At 37.6% G+C, this 21,178-nt stretch overlaps 1 protein-coding gene across 3 annotated transcripts in view; it reads left to right on the forward strand.

Moving 5' to 3' along the window:
• Window positions 1-612: 612 nt before the first annotated feature.
• Window positions 613-21,178, forward strand: part of LOC149779957 (protein VAC14 homolog) — a 79,678-nt gene continuing 59,112 nt past the window's right edge. For all 3 annotated transcript variants that reach the window (XM_089936665.1, XM_089936668.1, XM_089936666.1), the window contains exons 1-5: window positions 613-842; window positions 6,004-6,154; window positions 9,456-9,623; window positions 12,240-12,302; window positions 16,448-16,555. In XM_089936665.1, coding sequence (XP_089792791.1) covers window positions 742-842; window positions 6,004-6,154; window positions 9,456-9,623; window positions 12,240-12,302; window positions 16,448-16,555 — 591 coding nt within the window. In that variant the 5' untranslated portion in view covers window positions 613-741. The remainder of the gene's footprint in view (window positions 843-6,003; window positions 6,155-9,455; window positions 9,624-12,239; window positions 12,303-16,447; window positions 16,556-21,178) is intronic.

The raw sequence follows: 21,178 nt of genomic DNA on the forward strand, positions 1-21,178 counted from the left end.
TATTTCTTAATATATACTTCGGAGCGGGACCATCAGATAGTTCAATGTATTGGCCTATTTCCACTGCGTATATATATCATTCGAAACACATTTTCAATTAAGTATTTAATATAAAAATTACAAATTAAATAATTCTCCTTAGTTCGAAATAAAGACCATTAAATAAAATTTACTAACTTCTGAAATCTCCATTGCGTAGAATGATTTTCATTGCGTTGCAGGTCGGTCACATTTAAGTACAAAAAATTGAGTTAATTTGCACTATATTTTAAAAAAAGTATTGATTTTTATGTTTGAATGTTAGTTTATCACCACAAATCATATTTAGTTAAAATAATAACAAAACAGTGTTAATCTACAATTTTGTAATTTTCGTTGCGTTCCATTTAAAACAAAATTTGTATTGCGTATTCTACCGGCAGAAAACGCCACTTGTTAGCTAGCTTGTTGAATTGATTTTTATTAATATGCCTTTAAATTTGTTGAATAATATTGTGATGTTTTGTTTGTTTTTACATTTCCACTACTTTGTTATTTTTTAATATGTAATGACATTATTCACATTTTCAATGATATGCTTGACCATGGTCAATAAGTCACGTGAGACTTAAAATGGCGGCTTTCACGTGAATGCAGTCGGCATTTCTTTAAAGATATATTTTCATTTTAACGTGACTATTACATGAGTACCCTTCTGTTTAAACAGTACAACATACCATTAGTATAAAAAATTCGCCCATCATGACGGATAAAGACTATGCTCCGCTAACGACTGCATGTGTTCGATCATTGAATGATAAATTGTACGAGAAAAGAAAAGTCGCGGCTCTCGATATTGAAAGGTAGTATAATATGAACTGCCTGATACAATTTAAAAATGACATCCATGTTTGCACCACGTGAACTTGATTCTAATGTCTTTGTTTGTATGATTATTTTGTATTAGTTTATATTAAAATAAAAATCACTGGGGATGACTTTTCGCAGGGTGGGTGGGTTGTTTTTCAAAATCAAGGGACATAACTCTGCATCTGTATTCTCTTACCGCTTAACAGCAGTGTCCTGCTTTTATGGTATATATTCAGATAAATTTCAAGATATTGGAATCCAAAGAACCTAATAGAAGAAAAGATGGAGACACTTTTTCTATAAGCAGCACATGATTCTTCTGAATTAAATTTTGTGTATATTAACATTATGAACATAGTAAGCCATGATCTGTCAACCAGGTCCAAGTTATCTAAATATATTCTGTAATTTCAAAGAACCCTCAGGGTGCGTACAAAGCCTCAGCTTTTTAGTTTCACTTGGTCATTTTAGACATTGAAATTACCAGTGAGTTTTGCCTCAAATGTGTTGCATATTTTAAGTTATTGGTGTTATTGTGTGAAACTAGAGAAACAGTATAGTTGAATAGTGCCAGTTCTTCAGGGTTTCTTATATGATTTTAAAACTTGCAGTTCTGGATTACTTCTGTTCAAAAGTTGCAGCTCCAGCCCTAAAAATATGAGTTCTGCAGTAACTCATAACATTTATACAGGTATTAAAAGTCAACAGATTGTTAATGTTCATTTGTTGTGAAATATTTAGTATTATAATAAAAGAATGAAAATTTAGAGCAGTGTTAAATGTGATTAATTGTGATCTTGTGACTACAACTATTCTCAGTGCCATTCTTTATGTGCAGATAGAATGAATCAATGAAAATATATATTTCTATTCAATATTATTTTATCTGATAGCTTAATTCCATTTTCAGTATATAAAAAATTGCCATTACTCTGGAAGAAGGAAGAAAGGAACATATTCCATTCACTCTTTTTCTTTCATCTTTAAGCAACAGCATATTAGATTCATGTTTTCTTAAAGAAGTTTTACCAAACTTCTCCACAGCAGATAAACCATGGCTGATAATATAGAAAGGGGATCATTGTAGGGGAAAATGAGGGGCATAACGGGGATGCATTACATCCAGAAATTGGTGTGACCTCTGAGACCCGATCACCCTCTTAAATTTTGTGACATATTGCAGATTTAATTATCCATGGCCCTTTGTTTTGATATACAGTAGTCCCCATCTTGAACGGCCCCCTGACCAGCAGCCACCTGCTTCTTACCTCCAGAATCCCTTGGCACTGATGAGTTTGTATTCAAAAGTACCCCTCTAGAATGGCCACTCCTCTAACATGACCAGCGGCCAGCATATTAGCACAAAAGTGTAAATGTTCCCCTCACAAGTGGCCACTTTTTATTTCAAATGTGTCCAGAACCAATAATTAAAACTCATTTTGTGACGTAAGGTAAGTAATCAGATTATCTCTGCCGTTAATACATGTCTCCCAATGTCTGGATTCCATTACTGAAAAAAGTGTTGACTAAAGTACATGTAAGATTAATATTATGTATTAAAAGCCAACATTTACAGGAAATGGGCTCAACAATGTTATGACAGAGTTTTGGGCTTCACACATCTGTTGATTTCTCTTTCATGATTACAACCGGATGTAATTGTCAAGATCATTTCATGGTCAGCTTAGGCTAAAAATAGATTTTGTGCATTAACACACACAGAGAAATTAACCTTGAACAAAATAGGGTACCAGACAAAGACCGAAAAATCATATGACAATACATTTATTGCTTCCTTTATGAAGAAGGCATGTCGTCCCTCTACAGAAGTTTCATCTGCATTATTAAATGACATGCAGTTAACAACATACGAATATATCATTACCAAACATTAACATGTCATCATGTAAACAGAGACGTATTATTTTAGAAGAAAGTCAGTTATTCTACTCGACGACATTGAGTGGGGTGGGGAGGTGGACTTGCTGAACAATTTTATGTAGAACAGACTTGAATAAAACAATTTTATGTTAAAAAGTCTTGAATAAACAACATTGTAACCAATAAAGAGATTATTCAGCAGCAGTGGGAAAATGGAGTAAATGGAAAGAGAATTATGTATGTACTAAGATTTAAATGTTTTTGAATGGTTTTGCAATGTGCATGACAACAGTACCCGCTCGCATATCATGCTTACGTCAAGAATAAGAACTATTAATGTATATTCATTTGGAATAAGTCTATTATTATGACAAGAAGAACTTTTTAATAATTAATGTTACTTTTAAATGAAGATATTAAATGCTTTGAAGTATGTAGCTTTCTTACTACGTACATTATATTTACTTCTCACAAAACTTTAACCCCCATCTGAAAAGGCCACCCATCTTGTAAGGCCACTTTCCCGGTGCAGAAGGGGTGGTGGTATAAGAGGGGAACCAGTGTAATTATGTAATAAGAAATCTTGTTCATAAGCCTTCGGCATTATTGGTTTAAAAAATGCAGCAGCATATCTACCGCCTTGCACTTGGCACCAAAGAATTTAATTCAGAGTTGCGTTAAAAAAGTACTGTGATAATCACATAAGAAACAAAAGTACATGACATCACAATCAGCTTTTTGATCTTGTGCATTGGACCTTGTATTCCAGTAACAAAGAAGTAAGTCCCAAAATCTTGACACTATTTTTCGAAATACTTGATATGATCAAATGTATGTGTTCCAGTCACTGAATAAGGACTTTAAATTATGATGAATTAAAAGTGGGTCATAACACACTTGTAATTAGTCCTAATCAATCACACACCAACAGTAAATGAATTGGTGCCATAATATCCTTGTCTGCCAAGATATGACCTGTGCCGCTTTACCAAATCAATTGACAATCACATGAACTCTGTTTGATACATTACATGATTGGTACTTTGTGCAAATGGAACAGACGAAAGAGAAGTTCCCCTACAAAATCTTGCATCATGAAGACTCTCAACAATTGGAATTTTCATGCATCCAAAACTAGAATTGCACCTATTTGAACATGTTTTTGGTACAGTTACATCTCTATAATATTAAATAGCAGCTTTATTCCATTGTATAGATGATAAAACTGATGCAAGACATGATTTTTTTTTCAGTTCTACTTCTGGTTACAATTGAGCTGAATTTTATTTGGCTTACATAAATCTTCCAGTGCCAGCCTGAACCCAAATTAAAATATTGTGTCCATTTTAAAACATCAACATTTATTCACTGAGAGATTGGTATATATTTGTCTTTTGTAGAAAATGTCAGAACATTCTGTTTTTTATTTTGACCAAAGAAACCTTTTGAGAACATATTCATCCCAGTTGTGACATGAAAATGAAGTGAAATGATCATGTCTTGCATGGAGTCACATATTTCAGTCATTTTTCACTTTTACGAGTGGAACTGTACAAAGACGCTATTGGATGAAGTACATCTACAAGATGCACCATAAAACATTTATTCTATAAATAGATATCCCAATTTTAGATCCATCTATGCATCTACCTGGCAAATAGTGTTTAACCTTGTGATTGTTTTGTTTAATAATCGAACAAACAATGGTATTAAGTTCAAGTCTCCATTGGTTGCAGTAGCTCAGTCCATTTTACAAGATTCAGCCAGACGTTACAAATTTGCCTTCCTTTGACCGCCACCATACATTGGTTTGAATTTGTAATTTATATGTCAGGTGCAAATGCAAACAACTTAGACCCTGGTCTGCCAGATCATAAATGTAATGGCAGATCTGGGTGATTGCAGTTAGGCTTGACTTATAAGTGACCATATACAGTACCTTTTACATCTCTCTCTCTCTCTCTTCCTCTCTCTCTCTCTCTCTCTATATATATATATATATATATATATATATATATATATATATATATATATATATATATATATATCAGAGGTCTTGCTAGGATTTTAAAACTAGGAGTCCAGGACTCTATTTTGGTAAAAATATTAGTCACACCAGCACAAGTTGCAGTCCCCATATGCATATCGGGCATACCTGAAGTGCCTAATGTCCAGATGAGAAGAACAAATGTATGTCTTTGAGCTTAATTTTCCAAATTCTTTGTACCACTGACATGTAGGTCTTGTTTAGAATGAGACTGAAGTTTGTTAATTCAAGGAAAGGTCTTATTCCAAACACTAAGCCTGGCATCACACACTTTCTTACACTTGGCTACTGTTCTATCAGTTCTAGCAACTTCAGCACTTTTCTTAATCTCATTACAATCTTTAACCCTAAAATACTTATCCAAATTTTGCAAAGCTAAATTTGTTCATTTGATGTACTCTAATGACGACTTGTACAATACTGGGTCATTCTGCCTCTGAATTCAGTCATTATAAATATCCATATCAGCACGTTTTCACACCACTCAGTGTCAGATAATAGTCAGAGTCTTTGAACTTGTCGCTCAGCTATTGCATCATGTTCTTTTGATGTACTCTTATAATGACAACATGTACATCTAGGGGCCTTTCAGACTCTGAATTATGTCATAAATATCAGTACAGCTAAAATGATTACTTGATCAACACATTTTCCCACTCAGCAGGTGGTTGAAGTGGGACTGGCAAGCCTTTGAATTTGCCACCCAGCTATTGCATGTGTACAGAGGACTCCTGTGTAAGTGATTTTTGTGTCCCTGGTAAAAAAAAAAATGCATCCTAACACGCGTAATTAAGCGTTTCCAAGACCTCTGTGTATTCCTTTTTTTAACAAGTCAGTAGCTATTACACAGTATGTTTCTGTCTAAGTTACAGACATAATGTGACAACTTCACTCTTGACTTTAATATCTTTTCATTATTTTTTTTAATGTTTTGTATCAATATTGACATTCAGACAAAAAAGTCATCATACTTTTGCAAAATTTTGAATGATACCAGTCTATAATTTGCTATGTCATCACTGGCATTCAGATAATTAAAACCTGCAATCATTTAATAATTTAACTGGAAGCAAAAATGATTGCATTAGTAGAAAACTTGGCAGTTTACACAATTGTCCTTGTTTGTCACTTTGTGTGGTCATAGAACCATAGGTCAGACTGTTAAATCTACCAGTATTTTTCATCATTGGTTATTACTGCTGATTAAATGTTACTTTTGATTTCAGAATGGTAAAAGAGTTTGTTCTTAGCAACCAGACAGCTCAGATTAAGAGGATTATGAAGGTTCTTGGTGATGACTTTGCCCTCTCTCAGAATCCAAACACACGAAAGGGGGGATTAATTGGACTAGCAGCAACAGCCATTGCTCTTGGAAAGGTATCAACAGTGTAACATAAATTATTTTATACCTGTATTAGTTACATTTGTGATTTTTATTTATGTTTTAGTTATATTCTATGATTTGTTTCAGTTGAACTATGACTTCCGAATGTAATAAGTGTGAATTCTTCGAGGTGACTGATGACTTACAGGAAATGTGACTGATGACTTACAGGAAATGTGACTGATGACTTACAGGAAATGTGACTGATGACTGACAGGAAATGTGACTGTAATGTACCAAGTGCATTTCTTTAAAGTCTTGCAGTGTCCATTCTCTGTGCTCAGAAGAGACATGGTACAGCATTCTTTAGTTGAAGATCAAGGGGAAAAAAGAGGCCTAACTCATGGTAGATGACATTTGTTTGGATCCAGACTAAGAGCCCATGGCAAGCATCAGGGGTATACAGTTTAACCATTGTGTTAATACATTCAGATCCTTTTTGAATGACTACAACAGTGTTTTGCCACTTAACTGTTTTTTGGGGAGTATGTTTATAAATGCTATGCAACTGTATATACTCACCAGCTTGAGAGTTACCACACCACTCATTGGAGGATACAGGAACTTTCCAGTATTTTTTGTCCATGGTGGATATCCTGATTGACCCAAGGTATGAAGACATTTTACAGCATGAGTTTAAGCTACTTCACTCTAAGCAGCGAAGATGATTTTGAAAGCTGAACTTTCACTGCATTTACTCCAGGCTCTTCTTGGTTCCAAAGGCCAGTGGGAAAGACAGACTGAGCTGACTCAACCAGATCATTGCCCCAAGGGCCAAGACAGAAGAGGCATGATCAAGATAGACAATGTTGAAGGACCTCTTCTCAGTTGCCATTTAAGGTGCATGGACGCATCCCTGTTGCTCCTCCTGCCAGACAAGGTGGGAAAGCAAGATGTAACCTCTCAAACATCATATAGATCATTTGGTTGGCATATATTATTCAGTATAATTTGTTAAGTATTAAAGTATCTGTAATTGATGCTTTATTCTTTTATGGTTTATCTGTACTAATAGGACACCAATTTGTTCATAATCTAAACTTCTTGGTCATGAATGTTAGAAAAATAATCATTCACTTTGCATCATTGTTGGATTGGAAAAATTCATTTTGCATTAGTCTTGATAAGGCTGCATATTTCTGATGCTGGTTGGAATTTTATCTTCACATTAGATAATGCAACACAAGTATGAAAATTCAAAAAATATTTTTATGGAAAAGTATGCAATATGTAACTACATTCAGACCTGTCCTAATGGTCACCTTTACTCAGCATTAACTTATTCACAACAGCTATTCTAATTGCCCCTTTGGTCTGTAAAATTTCTTGTAAAATGTCCTATACGTACTGATCACCTACCTTCTGCGGTCATTGACCAGATGTTTTCTAACCAAACAGTGTTATCTACTTGCCTTAAGTGAGGAAGGCATTGTGTACCTAATGGAATATCATGTGAATCAATTTGCATACATTTCTTATTGTCTTGTACTTATAACTCCAGTCACAGTGTCAATGTAAATGTGTGTCATTATATCAAATTCAAAAGTGAGGCAGTTTTCATCGTTAAGGTAGAACGTCAAAGCAGTTTGTTCGCTTAATAGTGGGGAAAAGAAGTTGTGTTATCTCAGCAGAAATAGAAGCCACATCTTGTGCTTGTGTGACAGGTATTAAAGTTATCTTTATCTATTTGCCTATGATTCACACAATCAGTACGAAACCTAGGTGTTACTCTGGACAGTACTCTCACATTGCACCAACATGTCATGAACATATGCAAGGCTGCATATCTAGAGCTGAGACGCATCAGCTCAATTCGCAAATATCTTTCAGTTGATGCCACTAAAACACTTGTGTGTTCATTAGTACTTTCAAGACTGGACTATTGTAACTCAATTCTGTCTGGTTCATCTCAATATCTACTCCAGAAACTTCAAAAAGTTCAAAACTCAGCTGCTCGGATCAAACTTAGAGTAAAATGATCAGAGCACACCTCCCCGCTGCTCTGTACCCTACACTGGCTATCCATTCGATCCATAATCAAACACAAAATTTGTTCTCTGTGCTACGTTTCATTGACGGACTCTAGTCCAACATACCTATCCAACCTCACACGTGTACACACCAGCAATATACTTACGCTCCTCTTATGACAATCGTATACTCATTATTCCCCTTATGAAAACAAAGTCATATGAACAGCGTTCTTTTGGATACCAGGGCCCAGCAATGTGGAATGAATTGCCCACTGAACTTAGACACAAAGACACAGTGATCACATTCAAGAGTGCTCTCAAAACTCACTTATTTCGACTGCAAGAACAAACTTAAAGCCCTAATAATGTTTCCTACATTAAATATTCTCAGCATGTTTTTTATGTTTTCTAATTCCATGGTGTTTGTTTTTGTAATCATATCATTATATACGTTTTTTATGTTTTAGGTGTTGTCTAATGTTGCACTTAGAGCTTCTAAAGATTAGGTGCTATAGAAAGTCCTCATTATTATTATTATTATTATTAATTGTTAAATATTTAATATTTTCATTTTAAAATCAATGGAATGTTATGAAATTGACATGATAAAACTTATATCAGTGTTATTTAAAATAATTATGAATAATCATCAGTCATTTTGCACAAGTACCTTGTCAATAACAGATGTCTGACTGTAACTGTAACTGTCCATTTGTTCCATTTTTCTACATAGAGAATGTATATATTATGTTGATAAGAACCTATCATATTCTTCTGTAGTGATCAGAGGAATTTTTCTTAATACACAAAATGCTTAGAGTTTACAAAAGAAGTAAGCTTGTCGCGTAATCAATTGGTTTGAGTCTGTTACCCTTTCCAGTATATGTTGTAATCTGTGAGAGAGAAATCAGTATTGTTATATATAGCAGTAATGATAATTGGATCACTTACCTCTTTGTATGGATTAAAGTTACTTATCAGCATGTTGGAATAAATGTCAGTGTGCTGAGTTTAGAAACTAACAAATATTTGTGATATTTTTGTGTATAAACTCCATTATGTGGACACTAGCTAGATATTGACACTATTATGCCAGCCACAATCTGTTAGAGAGGTGACATAAATAGAGGGCTAGTTATGAATATAAAACATGTGGCTGCTGGTTGAGGGAGATGGCATTCAAGACAGTGCTGCTGTAACTAGACAAGTGATTGATACAGACTCTAAACTGAATTAACCAGGTGCTAAATTCAGGTAAGAGAAGCAGAATTATCAGAATCAGTACAGAATTTTAACATACCTTGGTTTATTTCTTACTCAGGACTCCAGTATATATGTCAGTGAGCTAGTAAAGCCAGTTCTTGCCTGTTTCCATGACCAGGACAGTCGTGTGCGATATTATGCGTGTGAGGCCCTGTACAACATTGTCAAAGTGACTCGTGGCTCAGTTCTTCCCTTCTTCAATGAGATTTTTGATGGACTCAGTAAGGCAAGTATTGGAATTACATAATATACTATGACTATATTCCAATACAAAACATTGGAGTTTGCAGCAGTCATTTTCAGTTCAATCCCCACTTCTAATTCAGTACTGTGCACACTTTCTTGAGTTCTCCTTTAGTATCAAAGCTTCATTTGTGCACAGCTCATCAAATTTAGTAATCTAGGACTACATGTTGTATTAAAATTCAGGTCAGATAGTGATGTTCTTTGCATTACTGCAATAATGTACTGCATGGGAATTATTAATAATAATTTATTAACAATAATTTCTAAAAATATTTATAATTTAAAACTTTTTTTAATACAGATTTTTGTGTTAAGTACCATTAGTTCAGTTACTCATCCAGACATGATACATGATTCATTGTCATACATTTTTATTACCCATGTGACCGAAAAATCTAGCTGTTTTGATAACCTTACTTTTCTTATCTCAGTCTAGTCATCTCAGTTAAGGTGTCCATGCGCTCAGAACTACTTGCTAATAAAAAAACCTTGTTGTCTTCTGCAGTGCCTGATGTAGTTGTTCTAAAATCAGACAACAACAACAAATATAGTAACTTAAGGCCAAATATCTTTGAGAACACACCATACAATAACATTTCGAGAGAGACAAAGACACACACACATACCATGTAGAGCTTTTTGGTATTATGATAGTTCGTTCCACACAACATGGTCAGTTTTATCCTATGTGCATGCATAGCTCAGTACATTTTCAGGTCAGTTTCATTAAATGTACCTAAAGCTAACTAACTAGTTTTAAATACTTTGTGTGAAGCAAATTATATTGTTAGTTACATTTAATGACGCTGACCTGAAAATTGACTCTGCTACAGATAGGATAAAATTCTCAATGCTGTGTGAAATGAACTTTGACAGAAAACACTGATCCATGCACATAGACTATAGACCTATACACTAAATAGCCTCCCAACTCTCTTAACAACTACGGAAAACTTTGTAATTTTGTTAATCGTATCCATTGTGCCTCAGTTGAATCAAAAGTATACCTACAATATTTAGTAACATATAATGCACTTACCAGCCAGAAGGAATCATTTATCCATCAACACATTAATCCATAAGCAAATGTCAGTGTAGCACATGCCATATTTCCAAGACAGAAAAATACATTTTCAAAGAATCTGTGAACGTGAAGGTTTCGCACATGGTTAACCACTAGGGTCTGTATTTAAAGGGTCTTTTATACACGTGAGTAATTTTATAATCAGTATTAAGGACAACACACCTATGTCACAAACAGTTTCACATCCTTCAGAGAAAAAGAGAGTTATATACAATAGTGACATATATATACACAATAGTGACACAGATCACTAATTACCCTTGAATATATACGATACTGACACAGATCACTAATTACCCTTGAATAACCCAAGCATGGACACTCATGCTACATGTAACTTTTCGTTATAATAATAGCCTATGCAGTACAACAGAGGTGGGAGCCCAGTTTCGTTCCTTTATTTACAATATTATTTTCTAAATTGGAACTGATGAAAATTAAACATTTTCTTATAATAAATATTAGCTATTTATTGTTAATTTCATATAACATACATACATTAAATGTGATAATACCTCAATATTATGCAACGTTTTATGTTGTTATTTTTTGAGCTCACGCATAACAATGGTATACTTCAGATGACATGGTCACGCCACAGTCCTCATTAACATATTTGTATTAATGCACTGCATGTAAACATTTGCATGTGAAATATATTGCTCAAGTGTGAAGTTATTTTTTAATTTAAAGGAAATTATTGGGTGAGAAAAAGAATCTACGTTGGGTTTTGGATGGAGACAAGGAAATACCAGAAGTGGGGTTACATTATATGTCTCCCCCTTCAGCAAGCCTCTTGGGGACACAAATAATGTAACCCATTGACTGGGATTTCCTTGTCTCAGTCCAAAAACCCAACATAGATTCTACATTTCTGACCCCTGTTTTACAAAAAGACACAAGTTTACATTGGGAGTGGGTGTGGCATGATGAGTATAAATTTTATCTACTACGCAGCAAGTATAATGCTGGTTTAAAGAATGATCTAAAAATTCAACTTTTCAATTCTGGTTTTTTTTTTTCAAAGTTGGGTAAATTGCCACACTGCAGACATTTAGCAATATGGCTAAAAAAATTTAAAGCTATGTTAAAATACAAAAACAGTACACACCACACAAAAATTGGGCTTAGTAACTTACCTGTAGATGAAATTTTACTTGCCTAATAATAAATTTTAGTCTCTTGAGACAGCTGGGCCCTGGAATTGTCTTCCCCTGTCTGTGTGGGTTCAAGTCTTGGATTTGGCCAATGTGGGTATGCGAGAAATTTTGCCAGTACCTTCTCATAGGTCGATGGTTCTTTCCAGGGTTTTCCCAGATTCTTCCTCCACCATGTATACTGGCCGCCATGTATAGCCTATCTTGTGCTGAAAAATGTTGTTAAACCCTACAACAACAACTATTCCCCTTGTGACAAAAAGAATTTTTTAGCATCTGAAATGGACTTTAAATTGTTGTTCTTACACTGTCTTAAAGCAGTTTGTTTTTTTTATATCCAAATTTTTTTTTGTAGTTGGCTGCAGATCCTGATCAAAATGTGAAAAACGGGACAGAACTTCTTGATAGACTTATAAAGGTAAATGAAGGACTTGAACATTTCTTGAACTCTCTCCTTGCTCTTAAATACTACTCAAAATGCACGGAAAGGAGCCATGGGTCATGACATTTTTTCCTTCCAGTTAAGGAGGGAAAATTTGATATAACTACTCAAGTTTTGGCATCCTGGCTGAAGTGGGTAATACACTTTTAATATTCAAAACTGGATCAGATACGCTTTATGATAATTTCTGCTGAAAAGATTAGAGTGAGTTGTGCATTCGAAGATACCATTTCAATCCAAGATATATTAAAACAGTTGGCTGTAATGCGCAGTCAACCTTCTCCAGTTTCTGTCACTGAGATCTAGCATTGCAGAGACAAGAGTTGAATCTGGTGAGCCCAATGGCTGCAGCCCAGATGACCACCATTTGAAGCTGGCACAATCTCATAGCAGATGTGGGTTTAGTCCTTTTACTGGATTTGTCATGGTTTTCTTTCCTTCAGTAGGGAAAGGTCACACTTTTCTCCATCTCTGAGTATGGGCTTAATGCTTTTGCTGGATTCATGAAGGTTTTCTTTCTTTATGGAAAAGTTGCTCTTGTTGCCATCTCTGATTTACTGTTGTCATGTGATATAAGACCAACATTTTAGGAGAACAATTTATCATTCTTATATTGGAATGAGAGAAGAGAGAAAATCCAACCCACATAACTGCACTCAGTGACCCTCAAGTACATCACTATGCTTATTTGCAATATTTCTGAGAATTTTAATATTATAAAAGAAAGTTTTATTGACTCTATCAGCAGCAAAATTTAGCTTACAATAAATTATTTTTTGTAAACTAAAGTTTTTTGCCCATTCTGAGTAAGTAAAAATATGGGTAGTGTATCCATGACTCCCAATTTTATTATGAGATCCATTATGTGCATTGGTGTATGATAGGGAAATTCTACCCCTGTAGTCAGAATATGCAGGGAGGAATTAGGCAGAGAGCTTTATTTTAGCCTACAAAATTTGCGGGTAGGAACTAGACAGAGCTTTATTCCAGCTTGTGAATTCTTGTACTGTGTGTGAAATTACCAGACCAGGTCATATGATTGCTTCTATTAATCTATGATGCCTGTTTTACTGGCTTCCTGTGTGTGGTGAGATGGTGCAATATGCAATACTTGACTTTTAGTTCTCAGTTGAAAAATTCTTTAGACAAACTGAATAAAGAGCAACCATTTAAAAAAAATTTGTATTAACAAAAATGTGTGTTTGAGAGAGAGAGAGAGAATCCAGTGTTATAATTGTTAATTCTCATTTTATAGGGAATTTAAAGTCCTGAAAATTAAGATCAATTCTACACATATTTTAGAGGTGACAGTAGAAAATTCTTTAAGCATTGGCAAATCTCTATACCAATTAAGCATTGGCAAGTCTGTATACCAACTAAGTATTGGGAAGTCTCTTTACCAATTAAGCGCTGACATGTCTGTATACCAATTAAGCATTGGCATGTCTGTATACCAGTTAAGCATTGGCAAGTATGTATACCAATTAAGCATTGGCAAGTATGTATACCAATTAAGTATTAGCCAGTCTATATACCAATTAAGCATTGGCATGTCTGTATACCATTTAAGCATTGGCAAGTATGTATACCAATTAAGTATTAGCCAGTCTGTATACCAACAAAGTATTGGCAAGTCTATATACCAGTTAAACACTGGCAAGTCTGTATACCAATTAAGCATTAACAAGTCTGTATACCAATTAAGCATTGGCAAGTCTGTATACCAATTAAGCATTGGCAAGTCTGTATACCAATTAAGCATTAACAAGTCTTTATACCAATTAAGCATTGGCAAGTCTTTATACCAATTAAGCATTAGCAAGTCTTCAATTAAGCATTGGCAAGTCTGTATACCAATTAAGCATTAAAAAGTCTGTATACCAATTAAGCATTAACAAGTCTTTATACCAATTAAGCATTGGCAAGTCTTTATACCAATTAAGCATTAGCAAGTCTTTATACCAATTAAGCATTGGCAAGTCTTTATACCAATTAAGCATTAGCAAGTCTTTATACCAGTTAAGCATTGGCAAGTCTGTATACCAATATGAAAAGTTATATAGTTAACCTTTCTTATGAGATCACACCTTTGCCAACATGAGATAGTTTCTTGCTTGAGTCATAGTATCACATGCTGATACTTTTATAAAAAAAGTGGTCTATATGACAGGTGGTCTTTCAAAATAGCATCCTGCCGAGTCAAGTTTTTCTGTATTTACTTCACCAGCATTTTAAGTCCATCCATTCCAGTTTTAATTTTAATTCATGCATCTTCATATTTACAGAAGGAAAGATGTACTAAATTTGTTTCTTAATATGCAACATATTTTTTACAAAAATCTGCAGCCATTTTGTAAAGGGTTCTCACATTAGTCAGCTTTCATTTTGGAAGTAATACTTACTCATGGTCAAGTATGTGTAGGTGTGATGACGAGTATTGGCGTGACCTAATACCAGGCATTGTAGGTGTGAGGATAGGTTTCTTTGCATGACCTACCACCAGGTACTGTGTGAAGATAGGAGTATTGGCATTACCTACTAGGGGGCCCCGAGTGGCCAAGTGGTCTAAAGCGCTCTCCGTTACGGATCACTGCCATCTCACCTCTATCTGCGCTGGTTCGAGTCTCGGATTCAGCCAGTGTGGGTATGTGAGAAAGCTTGCCAGTAGCTTCTCGTGGGTCGGTGGTTCTTCCCGGGGTTTTCCCGGGTTCTTCCTCCACCATTAATACTGGCCGTTACGGATCACTGCCATCTCACTTCTATCTGCGCCGGTTCGAGTCTCGGATTCAGCCAATGTGGGTATGTGAGAAAGCTTGCCAGTAGCTTCTCGTGGGTCAGTGGTTCTTCCCGGGGTTTTCCCCAGGTTCTTCCTCCACCATTAATACTGGCCGCCATGTATAACCTATCGTATGCTGAAAAATGCGTTAAACCCCACAACAACAACAACATTACCTACTAGATGTAGAATTAAATCTCATTAAACCAAAATTTGTTCCCAAGTGTCAATTTTACAAAAAATTGAACCCATAAGACCAAAACTCAATCTAAGCGGGTGGCCAGCCAATGGTCTTTAAAATGCTTTAAGCAGATTTAAATCAAATCAGATTTAGAAATTTGAATGTAAAAATTACCATTCAGAACTCTTTTAATAGTGTGTTCTTTGCTATTCTAACTTGAGGAGAGATATTAAAACAATGAGTATATAGCTGGTGATTTATTTACCACAATGAGTGTATAACAACAGATTTAATTACTACAATGAGAGTATAGCAAGGGATCTAATTATGGCATTAAGTGTATAGCAAGGCATCTAATTACTACAATGAGTATAGCAAGGAATGTAACTAATATAATGAGTATAGCAAGGGATCTAATTACTACAATAAGTGTTTAGCAAGGGATAAAATTACTACAATAAGTGTATAGCAAGGGACCTAACCACTATAATGAGTATAGCAAGGGATCAAATTACTACAATAAGTGTATAGCAAGGGATCAAATTACTACAATAAGTGTATAGCAAGGGATCAAATTACTACAATAAGTGTATAGCAAGGGATCAAATTACTACAATAAGTGTATAGCAAGGGATCAAATTATTACAATAAGTGTATAGCAAGGGATCAAATTACTACCATAAGTGTATAGCAAGGGACCTAACCACTATAATGAGTATAGCAAGGGAGCTCTAGTGAGTATAGCATGGGATCTAATTACTACAATAAGTGTATAGCAAGGGATCAGATTACTACAATAAGTGTATAGCAAGGGATCAAATTACTACCATAAGTGTATAGCAAGGGACCTAACCACTATAATGAGTATAGCAAGGGAGCTCTAGTGATAATAGCATGGGATCTAATTACTACAATAAGTGTATAGCAAGGGATCAGATTACTACAATAAGTGTATAGCAAGGGACCTAACTACTACAATGAGTATAGCAAGGAATCTAATAACCACACTGAGTATAGCAAGGGGTCTAGTTACTACAGTAGATGTATAGCAAAGGATCTAATTACCACAATGAGTATAATGGTTGTTTTTATGGACTTTAATTAAACTTACCATTTTCTTACTACAAAAAAGGTCCTGTTCTTTGTATTTTATTCTACTTCCAGGACATTGTTACTGAGAGCTCCTGCTTTGATCTGGTGGCATTTATTCCACTGCTGCGAGAGAGAATATACACCAAAAATCCATTTGCCAGACAGTTTGTGGTGTCATGGGTATGTTAACTTAAGTACAGCGCTATACCAGAAATAAAGCTCATAAAATGAATAGTGATATACATGTAATCAACTAACGAGAGATCAGAGGAAAGCGACAAAGTTTTAAGACATATCCTTTATTAATTTTTTAAATTATTCTGTATTATGTTGTTAACTTGAAAAGCTGGACAAAGAGACCTTTGGAATATTGAGTGCTGATTTTGTAATATTGTAACATTTCTCCTTCAAATACGTTCCCCAATCACATTAACGTTAGGGATATAAGCCTGCTACCTCTCGAATCCAGCCCTACTTAAAAGACGAAAATTCGTCTTTTCGGTCTATCTCATATAGACCAAAGAACAATAACTCTTGCCCCTTACCTCCCCTTGCCACCGCCAGGTGTCACTAGTTTTTAAGCTTCGCTTGTACGGATAACACGTACATTATACCTCCAAACAATCCAAGCCATCTTAGCGTTAAATTGGACCATCCGAAGTTAAATTTGGATTTATTGCGTCGGATAATCATTCTTCTACAGGTTGTATGCATTATTTTAACAATTTTGAGTGACTTTGTCACCCTTACGGATTTCATCTACTGAAGACCATGTTACACACGCTATTGCTGAGCTCGTGTTGTCAATTAAGAGTTAACGCGACACTGACTAATTTCGCTTACTCCATTAGTAATGGTTGCGGTAATAGCGAATTAATAACATGCTGAATTGCTAATTTGTGCTTTGTTTTCTTTTCTTGTGTCGTTTCAGTAGAAATGTCAACCAAATGCATGAAATGCAAAAAGTTCAAAGCAAAAGAAGACAACCATGACTCTTGTATTGTATGTACCAAGTGTACATCATCTATACCATGCAGTGTGTGTAATACTTGGACAGAGCAAACGTGGGCTGATGTAGTCCAGAAGGCAGCAAAAGGGAGGGATAGATGGAATAAGTCGAAGAAAGATACCATTGATGTCCTCAGTATACATCCAAAGACAGCCTCCATTGCGAGCCTTATGGGGGATGTTGGGGTTCCCCCTCCACCTAAAGTTCGTCGTTTGCAACCGTCAGCCACAGTAACATCAGCGGCGATGGAGGAAAATAATGTTGACAGGGTACAACAGTCCACCTTGGAACAGATGTGTCGTTTGGTCCAGGAAACGACGACGCAGCTATTGACATCAGGCCAGATATTACCCTTATTTCTCTTGCTCGCTTCCACAGCTTTTTCTGACTCTTTGGGGGAATGTTCCCCCAATTTTAGGCTGCCCAGTGGGCATAAGTCCCCCCGCATGTCCGAGCATGGCCTTTGGGCCTGTAAGTCAGGACGCATGGGGTTTTTACCGGATCCATCGGATCCATTTCATTATACAACCTCTACGTCACCGGCCATCCAGCTGTCCCAGCATGGGGACCCTATTGCTAAAACGGTCTGACCAAATATGACTTACGGGGATTTTAGTGATAAATCCGTCCGTCAAACTGTACTGCTGGCAACATACCAATACTATGGCGGAGATTTTAGTGAGAAATCTGTCCGTCCAGCCAGGCCATTGGAGCAGCCGGTACCAGTGATAGCAGGACCGTCGCCAACATTCAGGCCGACCACAAGCCAGACAAACCAGCCAGCAGGGCCGTCCGTCCATATGTTCATGGCTTATCCACAAGGGTGAGTTAGTGACAGTGTTAAGGATGACGGAATCGCGTCATCTATGCCACCTGGTATGCTCTATTCAGAAATGCAAGCTATTCCAGAACACAACTCGGCACACAGTGAGGGTGACGAAACTCCTGCAAATCAGCCGTACACAGATCCAACCATGGAACGGACTGAGTTTGGTTTCAAGGCGGCAGTGGAAGAAATTTATAGGGCGTTGGCAACTTCAGAATGCCCTCCACCTCCTACTGCCACTCAAGACTACAAAGTTAAGGCGTCTGTAGATCTTGACGGGGAGGAAGAGACGCCGTCCTTCCGGCTCCTTCCCCAGTTGGAAAAAATTAAGGAGATCAATGATCGTCTGTCAGGACGAATAGGTGATCCGGGGAATGCTAAGGCATTCTTTTCAGAAAGCCAAGTACCAGCGACGTTCTCGGGTTGCTGGTACAAAACTCATTCAGAAGCCTTCAGTACGGATCTTCTGGCCTTGGACAAAAATATGGCAGCAGTTCACATGTCTGCTCCACTGTTTTACAAAGTGGACAAAAATGTGTTCCATGCCACGTCAAAGCTAGTCCGGAACGTAGTCGCTATGTCTTCAATGTTAGGCTTGGCTTCATTAGCCATTTTCCGACTCGCAGAAAAATCCAACAATAACCACGCTTGGGAAGTGACGGCCCGGAACGCTATAGTTATTAACAGGGCAGCTCATCATTCCATGGCTAATGTGTTGACTGCTTCTGCCAACTTAGACCTGATACGACGTGACGCATGTCTGCAGTCCACGTTGCTCAAGCCCCATCATACTCTGGCTTTACGGATGACTCCGTTTGGGTCGCCTTTACTCTTTGGAGGAAAAATTGAAGAAGTTCGGAAGCAGGCAGCTCAGGAACTGCCCCTCCAACTCACCGCCCAACCCTCGCAGGCGTTTAGAAAAAATCAGCCCCGGCAACAGTGGAGGGATGATTGGCGGACCAGGGACAAGGGATCCTTATAATCAAATGTGCAGTATAGATCCCAACCCAATGCCAGGAGACAACAGTCTAATCAAGCTAAGAGGCAACCATACAGAGGCGGTAAGAAACAAAGTTTCTCTGTCTTCAAGCCTCCTAACTCTAAAAATTGACCTTTCCTCTCCACCACCTGCGGACAGCTTACCTGTGGGCGGCTGCCTCCTGCAATTTCAGGACCACTGGACCACCTTTTCCTCAGAATGATTGGGTGTTCCAGGTCATTTCAGAGGGACTTCGGATTTCATTTATCCAACCCCCTCCCCTGTCCTCCTCTCCCCTCTTCGCGGACGTACCGTCTGATCGGGAGAAGGATACCTTTTTACAACAGGAGATACGGTCGCTCATAGAAAAACAGGTGGTGGAGATTGTGAAAAAAAAGAAAACCGCAATCACCGGAGTTTTATTCCAGGCTGTTTCTTATCCAGAAGGCAAAAGGCAAGTTGAGGCCGATCATCGACCTGAGTCGCCTCAACCAATACATTTTACCACCGAAATTCAAGATGGAAATGGCGAGATCAATCTGTCTTTCCATCCGGCGGGACGAGTATGCCATCAGTCTAGATATGACTGACGCATATTTTCACGTCCCTATCCACCCCGCGTCACAGAAAATTCTCCGATTCGCCTACCGCGACGCGGTTTATCAGTTCCAGGTCCTACCCTTTGGCCTCAACATCAGCCCTTGGGCTTTTACCAAGGTTATGGATTGCGTCGTCACCCTGTTCCGCTCGACTTCATCTACAGGGATGGCAGTGTACTTGGACGACATCCTCCAGAAACATATGGTAAGTTCTATTCTGCTTAAAGGCAGAAACGATCTTTTGGCACTTTTAGATCATCTAGGCTTTCTCGTGAACTGGAAAAAGTCCAATCTCCATCCATCCCAGCGTTTTGTCCATCTGGGTATGGAGTTTCTCACAGGACGTGGATTTCAGCGAGAGAATTCTTGCAACTCCTTGGATTATTCAATGCGGCGGTGGACTTGATCCCGCTTGGCTGTCTTTTTATGTGTCCCTTACAAATGATGTTACTGGCACAATGGCGCCCCTTTTCAAGTCCCCTCAATCAAACAATAATGATCACGCCCGAGATACGATCATTCCTGCATCAGTGGCACAACCCCGGTTGGCTGTCCATGGGGATTCCTCTGGAGATGCCCCAAGCGGAGATAACGGTAGGTACCGACACCAGTACCTACGGTTGGGGTGCCCACATGTTGCCGGACTTCGCTACAATCAGTGGCATGTGGGAGCCAGGGGAGAGGCTGTCATCAATGCTCTTCATTTCAGGAAGGATCAGCTCTCAGGAAAAACTGTCCTCATTATGTCAGACAACTCTGTGGTGGTGACTTACCTCCTCAAACAAGTGGGCACCAAATCACCAGACCTGTGCATTCTGATCTGGCAGTTTCTACGTTGGTGCGACAACCTCCACATCAACGTACAAATCAGACACATTCCCGGCAGACTCAGTGTCTTGGCTGACACTCTATCCAGGAAAGGTCAAGTCATTCACACTGAATGGTCACTCCATCAGTCAGTCTTTCTTCGGATTTGCACACTTTGGGGGCGTCCGATGATCGATCTGTTTGCGACAAGGTGGAATCGCAAGTTGCCCACCTTCGTCTCTCCAGTTCCAGACCCAGAGGCTTGGGCCGTGGACACTCTGTCAATCAGTTGGGAGGGGTTGTGGCATTCGCCTACGCTTCCATGGTTTTGGTACCGAAAATAATCCAGAGGTTAAGGGGTCAGAACTGTCGGATGATTCTGATTGCCCCTCTCAGATGGAACAAGTCCTGGGTCACCGATCTACTCGATCTAGCGATAGATCTACCCAGGAAGATTCCAACCAGCCCAAATCTTCTCAAACAACCGCGGTCACAGGTGTTCCACCCCTGCCCGGACCGTCTCCTTCTTCACGCTTGGCTCTTGTCCGGGCAGTCTTGCGAGACAAACAATTTAAACCTTCGA

This window comes from Sinohyriopsis cumingii, chromosome 16 (genome assembly GCF_028554795.1).
Source record: "Sinohyriopsis cumingii isolate HCF-2022 chromosome 16, ASM2855479v2, whole genome shotgun sequence".
NCBI lineage: Eukaryota > Metazoa > Mollusca > Bivalvia > Unionida > Unionidae > Sinohyriopsis > Sinohyriopsis cumingii.